This window comes from Citrus sinensis, chromosome 6 (genome assembly GCF_022201045.2).
Source record: "Citrus sinensis cultivar Valencia sweet orange chromosome 6, DVS_A1.0, whole genome shotgun sequence".
NCBI classification, from domain to species: domain Eukaryota; kingdom Viridiplantae; phylum Streptophyta; class Magnoliopsida; order Sapindales; family Rutaceae; genus Citrus; species Citrus sinensis.
Window position 1 is genome coordinate 4,576,885 of NC_068561.1, and position 8,530 is coordinate 4,585,414.

An 8,530-nucleotide genomic window follows, 5' to 3' on the forward strand; every position below is an offset into this window, starting at 1 on the left:
TTTTTTAATTTAAATCAAATTTGATTTAATAAAATTAAAAAATATATAAACATGGAGCCCAGAGTTTCCACCAAATAGAGATATAAAAGAGTTTGTTTTCTTTAAAAGGTGAGAGGAGCCACAATATATAGATCAGAGAAAAAGAGTTTTTCTCTCTAATTTTAAGAGGAATATTTTCTCTTGCTAATTACTTTTAGTAGTGATAAATGCACTCACACGTCAAGTGCATATCAAACTTGAGTCATAACTTGAAAGATCATTGGTGATGGATTATGATTTAACAAGATTGGTGGTGACGAATCATGATCTAACAGGAGTGGTGGTAACGGATCGTGATCTGGGAGTTTAGATTATTTTAGCGAAAAAGCAAAGGTACAATGTCTAGATTATGGTAATTTTATTTATTGTATGAGAGTTGCGATCCAAATATTTCCAGTGTAAAATATTTTTCAAACCAACACCTTTCATACAAGGAGACAACCTCAAGATTGAACATTTTTTTTAATCTTATTAACAGTGTTTTGATGCATATTCGGGCTGAAAAAGTTGACGGTTTTTCTAAATTAAATAGCAGGCCCGAAGCTGCAGTGTGAAGATCAAATACTGATTTCAAGTGATAGCATTCTTCAATTGTGGCATGGAAGAAAAAAGGATTGTGATCTACAAAAAGAAGATAAGAGGTAACATAGTTATTCCCATTGAAGCCAATTCCGTGAATCAATTTTGTTCGACAGCTTTACTAATAAGATTTGAAAAAGCATTAATACAAAGAATAAATAATTAGAGGATAAGGGGTGTCCCTGTCAAAGACCTCGTTGTGGATGAATGTCGCCTTTGACTTCTTTGCTAAGGCAGATTTTAAAAGTTGTAGTGATGCAGCGCATTAACCACCTTCTTGAAAAGCCAAATTTTAATATTGTTTACTCAAGAAATAGCCATTCCACCATATTATATCCTTTTCTCACATCTAACTTTAGAGCCACCAAACCTTTCCATCCCGTTAGCTTGCTTTTAATTTGGTGGAGACATTCATAACCCACCATAATGTTACCTATAATCTGTCTTTAAAAGGGTAAAAGCATCTGAAATGGGGAACTATTTGATCAAGTATTGATTTCATGCTATTGGCAATTGATTTGCTAATAAGTTTATCGATGACATTTCATGCTATGGAAATTCAATTACTTTCGTCAGATTCTTAGTTTTTAGAACCAGCACTATGTCTGCTTTGTTCAGTGCTGCTATATCACCCTTTTCTTTGAGGATATGTAAACATGTTTTCACAAATGTTTCCTGAATTGAGGGCCAGTATTTTTTATAGAATTCAGATGGGAACCCATCAGCACGTGGGGCCTTTAAAGGAAGCAACTGTGTCCAAGCTACAACGATCTCCTCTTCCGAAAGTCTCATTAATTTTTGAATTTATCTCATCAGTCACACGGGGATCAAGATTTTCTAAAGCAGTAAATAATGTCTCAGTCAAAGGATTTAAGAACTTAAAGAGCTGCATAGAGAAAGATTCAAATACCCTTACCATCTCATTAGAATCCTCTACTCAAATCCATTCTTGTCTAAAATCCCATTCACAAAATTCCTTTTTTTTTTTTGTAATTTTTATCTAGTAGTTGCATGAGCATGGAAGAACCTGGTATTTCTATCCCTAAGCTGTAGCCATATGACTTCGGATCTCTGTTTCTAATATAAATCTTCCTATAGTAGAAATTTTTCCATCCGTTCCTTTGCTTTTTGGATTTCACAAGGATTCATTGATTATGAGGAGCATTTTTTAAGTTCACGCAAATGTTCCTGCAGGAGCTTATATTCTCTATCATTGTTATCAAAAGTGCTATTACTCCACAAGCGAAGTCGTTCTTGAGTTGTAGAAATTTTAGTTTGGAAATCTGCAAGCTGATTACCAGTAGATGAATTGCCATCCCCAGAACAGATTTCTTTAATAATGTTTTTGCAATCCTTATAGTGGCTCCAATACTGCTTCGTAATGAAAACGTGACTATCTCTGATGGTTTTCTCTTCTCTGACTGTTGTTACTCTTTGCAAATTCCATTCTAATAGGACATGATCTGAACCAATAGCTTCCTTATTATATATGTAAAATTAAGGAAGATATTCTTCCACTGTCGATTGTAAAGAAACCTACCCAGTCTCTCCTACACAAAATTTGGGCCATTTCTTTTATTCAACCAAGTAAACATGAAGCCCTTCTATCCTTATCTGTTAACTCGCAATAGTTAATAGCCTGTTTGAAAGCATACATAGCTTCCATATTTCTAGGAATCCCGCCTTTTTTCTCCCATGGGTTTAGAATTTCATTTATATTCCTCGCCCACAAACCACAAAGCCAAGGAAGATTGAAACTTGAGGATAAACATTATAGAAGGCTCTAGGTACCACGCCTTTACAATGGATATTATGGATTAAGGTGCCGATAATACCCCGTAAATCTCTAATGAATTCCTCTATCAGACATAATTAAACAGTCTATGTGATACATGCTGAAAGAAGAAATTCTCAGGTCTAGATCCGAGTGCCAAAACAAGGCAAGACCACCACTGAATCCACGGCCATTTACGGCAAAACAATTCTCAAAATTTAGGTTTATTTTGATTCTTTCCATTTGCAACACACTACATTTAGTTTCACAAATAAACAAAATATTTTATTCATACAAGCGAAGCAAATTTTCAAGTGCTTCGAACGTTTGGGTGTTACCCAATCCCCGAACGTTCCAACATAAAATGATCATGGCTCTCAGGGGACTAGCTACCAGCCTCCGCCTTTAATATATCTCTGAGTTTATCAAGGGAATAAAGACTTTGGATTTGAAGGGATCCCACCTTCTGTTTGGTTGTATAAAACTAAAAATACTTTTATGTAATTAAATTACCAAAAAGGATATATATTCATAATTATATAACATGTAACAAAATACATCCAAGTTATCAACTAATAAGAAAAAATTAGTTCAATCATTTCTTTAATTTTCAAAATTAAAAATTGCATCATTGATATATTCTCCCAAACAAATAATATTATCCAAATTAAAATGATAATAAATAATATAACTAAAATGTTAACGGAACATGAGAAGTGTCGCAATTTGATCACGTTCTTGGTCCATTTCACGTACGTTGAATGAACTTATACTTTGTTCTTCATTGTTCTCTTCCCTTTGATTCTCACTTTCACTTGTTGGAAGCAATTCGTCATCATTATCAAAAGGTTGAAACTCTTAGTCATTGTCTGCATATTTTCTTATAAAATTGTGAAGAACCATTGAAGCAATCACAATTTTCACTTGCTTACTAAAAGGGAAACTAGGCATTTGTCTCAAACATTTCCATCTATTTTTCCAAACACCAAAAGTCCTCTCAATTGTACATCTCAAAGAAGAGTGGGCATGATTAAATATTTCTTTTTTTCCTCTTGGTTGACTTCCACGTCGAAAATCTAGAAGATGATATCGTTCACCTTTATATCCCAATTGGTTCAAAATATTCTTAATATAAGAGCATAAATAAAATAAGATAAAGTAAACAATAGTCTTGAATATAAGAACAAGCTATAAAATAGAACTACAAAGCGTCTTTCATGAACTTCAACCACTCAATTTGAGCATCGCGATTCTTGATTGCAGCAAACATCTCCCTATTCTCCTTCTTAAGAAAAATTTTAGTGGCATTCAAATATAGCTCACTTTTTATCTCAATCTCAGGCATACTATATAGCACTTCCATTACTTCTGCAATGCTACATCCATTTTCACCATTTCTTATAGCTATAGATGGTCTACTCTCTACTGCCTAACACAAGCGATCCAATTGTTTAGACAATCTAACTGCAGCTCCATCTCGTTTTCGAATTGGTAATTTTCTTTTCCTTCCATTATCATGTGTAGATGCTATGGGAGTACCATTATCAATGTCAGTCTCAATATTCTCTAGTCCGCCAAAATTATTTGGTTCAATATTGACATTCTTCTCTTGAAAATACATATTATTATCCTCACCAATATATTCATTAGATGGTCCACCCTCACCATCATTTGGTACAAAACCCATAAATGGTGCCCATGATCCTTCTCCTATAGCAGCAACATCTTTGAATAAAATTTCTAGTTGGTCAGCATTTATCAAGCCTTTAGAACGAAATTTAATGCCTTCAGGTATCTCCTACAATATGCAAAAGGATTATATGTTAATCTAAGTTGCTCCCAAAATCATTTCCTATTACACTATAAAATAAAAAAGGTTAGAAATTTGCACCTTCAATTTTCTCTCCCACCATTCATCGCTACCAGTAATTGTCTGTTTTACAGGATACCATCCTAAACCAGTTTCATTTCTCAGCAAGTTTGTCCAAAGGTGCCAATCTTTTTTTAGGATGTCCCACTTGTTTTTCAATTGTTTTTGTTCATAATCTCTACCAGTCATGAAATGAAACTTAGCAATAAGAATTTTTCCACCCAATCTTATTAAAGTGACCATTTGGTAGATTCCCAGCCAATGTTTCATTCACGCAGATCTTAACAAAATCATCAGTGGTAACATTACCCCAATCTGCCTTTGATTTTTTTCTCTTTTCTTCTGTAGTAGTTGTCATTCTAGACAAAGGATAACTAATATTATTATATAAAAAAATAACGCACAAATAAAACAAAGATAAAATGAATTTCAAATATAAAATAATAATTGGCATGCATTATTGAATAATACAATAAAAAGGAAGATGAAACAGTAGCAAATGGTGCCAATAATTTAATTTATAATGAATAATATAATATAAAGAAAGATAAAAGAGTAGCAAGTATGGTAAGAGTGTTTCCAGAACAAAGAAGATACGAGTTGAAAAGGGGGAGTTGAAAAATGTTAGTGAATTTATATTGAATAATATAATTAAAAAAGATAAACAGTGGCAATAAACCTATTGAATATTATAATAAATTGGTCATGGGTCTTAAATACATATCAAGTACATGATAAAGACAAAGAAGAAAAAAGGTTAGAATAATATGATAAAGACAAAAAAGAAAAAGTAGCAGGAAACATTACCTGACATGCTTCTCACGGCTTTGACTTTGCTTTCTCAAGTGTTGGGTTAGGGATTGTAAAATTAAAGTGCTAGTTATTAAAAAAAAAAGAGAGAGAGAGAGAGATAAAGTGAAGTGGCGACAGCAATATGTTTATATGGTGGCAACAATTTTCGTTGGGTAGGTTTTATACAAAGGGTATTATGTAATTAATGAAATATGTCAAGGATATTTTTGATATTATATATTTTTTGGAAAAGCTCTCTAACCTCTATTTCAAAAGCTCAAATTTTGGGCTTTTGCTAATAGAGGTAAATTTGCTTATTTAAGCTAAAAAAACTCTACTAAAAAAATAACCAAACACTATAAAAAATTTTAAAAAGTGCTTATGGAATTAAATAAGCACTTATGACTTTTAAATAAGTCATACCAAACAGGCTCTAAGCCATACCAAACAAGCTCTTAGTTATTAGATCTTTGATTTGTTTGTAATTTGTTTTCCAAGTCCACTAACTTTCTATATCTCTACTTCCAGTAATTGTTTCCTCATGGCCAGTAGTTTCCACTTCTTTTTTTATGGGCTATTTTTCGGTTTCTATTGTGGGCTTTTCTGTGATAAGCATGACAATAGCCTGAATGATTTAGATGGTTTCTTTGTTGGAAGTTACTAGTTACAATATTAGAAGCAACAACTCCTTTTGCCTCGGAGATATTTCTTTGTTTTCCGGTTCCTGGCCTACTGTATTTGAGTTGTCATCGTTGTTGGTCGCCGCCTTCTCATTAATATTAGGCAAACTGTCAAATGAAGGAATGTTTTGGAGTTGGGAGGCAGCATGAAGAGTGCTACTTTGGATTTGGTTAGGGTTAAATGGAATTTATGGTTCCTGATGTTCGAGGAACTGTTCACTTAGAAGCCTTTATCAATTTTTGATTTCTGAACCTGATTCTTCTCCACCGGTGGCATGGCTTTCAGTGATGGCTTAAATTTAAAATCCATGGATTAAGGCTTCTATTTTATTTTTTTTTTGTTTTGACCACGAGGTATTCTGGGGAGGGCCCCAACTGTGGGAGGCACCTTTAAGCCCGTACCACAACCTAGACTAGAAGTCCCCATTTGAACTGAGAGGCACAGGTTCTCCCAACAAAGGCGACTTCCCTGCGACTCGAACTGGGGAGCAAACCCAGTCAAGCCACTTAAGGAGACACCATTGCCAGTGGAGCCAACACTTTGTTGGTGGATTAAGGCTTCTATATTTGTATTGGTTAAAAATTCTTCACATTCATGATAAAAGATGGCGTGGGCGACCACATCAATAACAAAAATCTGACAGCCTTTCAGACCTGGCTGGCAGTATTGCTACATCTAGTTGTAATCAAATGCCTTATTTAAGAGGTTGAGTTAATTATGTTGATGTTAATACTGATGCGAAGAAGCTGGCATGAATAATTCTCTGAGGGGCGCATGTTCACTTCTTCTACCGTGCCTATTTGGCTGCCTATGAAGTGCCCCACCTCTTTTGTCATACGTACAGTTGGTAGATTTTGAACTTAGACCCAAATTAAGGCATGAGAGAAATCAAGTTTGTATGTGGCCCTTATTCCTGTTGGCTCAACTAGAATAATAAGTGCATTTTAAAAAGCACCATGGTCCCCTTTAAGCACACGAATACGATCCATGTGTGAGTTGAACTAAAAAAGGAATTTATTACCCCCAAGGTTGTATGTCCTAACTGCATTGAGGGGCTTCCACATTTGCTAAATTGCTGCCTCTACCCTTTCTCTCTTTGCCAATTTATTGGATAATATTTTCTCCACTAGACTCAGTTTTAACTTTTTCTCTCTTACAATGCCTAATGTTGCGGACCGCCCAAATTCCTATCCTAAGTGCCCACAATTTCAGGTTAAGAACTCAAACATAAGCCAAGAGTGCCAGTTTGACTCGATTCTAGAATTTTCTAACAAACTCTAGCACATCTCAAGCTTGTATATATCTAGAATTCTCTACACATCTCTAGCACTTGTAAATATCTAGATATTTAAGTAAGTTGGTAAAATTCTCTAGAACCCTAAAGCTTGGCAAGCCTCCTTATAAATAGGGCATGACATTTGGCATTTGAAGAATTAAGCTAAGAGCAAGCAACTCAAGTACTCTTGTAAGCACTCTTGTAAGCTCTCTTGTAAACACTTTGTGAGTAATATAATTTTTTTTCTTTCAGCTCAATTGCTCTCTTCTCTCTAACTCTTTCGAAAACCTCAAGTTGTCGAGAAGCTCAAAGGTTTACTTAGCAACTTTGGGCAAGAGTTGTCAAAGTGCCGCACGGATTTGTTGCGCAAAACACTCATCTAAAACACTCATCTCATGACAGTAAACTCCCTAACAATGTGGCAATTGCCCCATCTTCATCAGTAAGTGATAAAGATCGACAAAGTTACAAGATCTCCTCTGTACCCATAGGATTCTGAAAGAGAAAAAGAAACATGTAGTTGTAAAAGAAGTTACTAGAGGATAAGAGTTGAGAAAGATAAGCTTTTGAGGGTAATAACTGAGTGTGGAAAAGTTTGACATAGTTCAAGAGAATAGGTTGCAGTGAAAACTTATGAGAACCTAAAAGAGAATTCACCATTCGGAGTGATTGATTCACGTTCGTTAACGTGGAGGAAAGCTTCCACAAATGAGAATTTAATTTTTTAAAATAAATATACAAATGTCATAACATCATTTATTTACTGTACAGTTGACATGCTACCTTCAATGAATTTTAAAATTTCCGGAGAAATTGACCTTACATTGTATATGGTTAACAGATGATAATGGCTAGCTATGTACAATGGAGAGCGATGGTTGGTGATTTGAGATGTGACAGACGAATTAAAGTAAGTGTGATGTGAGATTTGGCGAGGATCAGAGGACAGAAAGCGACGCATGGAAAAGAAAATTTGTAGCTCTAAGTGGCAAGAGCCCCCAAAGTTGTAAGGGTTGGAAGGTTGGTAGTTTGAATCCAATTGGGTCTTTGACTACTTGTTTCTGTGTTCAAAGGTTTTGACAATAGTTTTACAGATGATTAATTCAATTGAGTCGATCACTCTTTCTGCTGCAATACATTTTCAAAACTATTATATATAGACAAGGGCAGAGCTGCAGTCCTTTAAAAATACCTTTATTTTTACATTTGTTAATATTTGTTGGATTAAAAATGAAGAAACGTATTAAATTTGTTAAAATATTTAAGTTTTTATCTCCATGTACGGACCCCACCTAATCACTCTCCCTCCTTTTTCTTTAACTTTCACATACTCTCACACACACTCTTTCTCCTCGTGCTTATCTCTCTCTCTTTCGTCTATTTTCTTTAGTTGATCATCATCAACATAAGGCTTATTAGTGTAGGAATCCCATACGCTGCAACTTTATTGTATCTTAAGAGGTTGAAGCCCAAAAGAGATTCGTAGATCTTTCATGCCTTCAACAATTTCAATGTGAAT

General features: G+C 34.6%; 1 protein-coding gene across 1 annotated transcript; it reads right to left on the reverse strand.

Annotated features, from left to right (window-relative positions):
* Positions 1 to 3,821: 3,821 nt before the first annotated feature.
* Positions 3,822 to 4,505, reverse strand: LOC107177322 (uncharacterized). Its single transcript, XM_052443733.1, has 2 exons — positions 4,284 to 4,505; positions 3,822 to 4,190 (listed from the first exon to the last, which is right to left on the reverse strand). Exons 1-2 carry the CDS (start codon positions 4,503 to 4,505, stop codon positions 3,822 to 3,824), a joined length of 591 nt encoding a protein of 196 aa, XP_052299693.1.
* Between the last annotated feature and the right edge of the window lie 4,025 nt (positions 4,506 to 8,530).

Excerpts from the sequence above, each read along its gene's own strand:
- LOC107177322 (XM_052443733.1), bottom strand. The coding sequence starts at position 4,505 with ATGGTCACTTTAATAAGATTGGGTGGAAAAATTCTTATTGCTAAGTTT. Across the intron at positions 4,191-4,283 it reads GGTGGGAGAGAAAATTGAAG|GAGATACCTGAAGGCATTAA; the intron begins GTGCAAATTTCT and ends TGCATATTGTAG.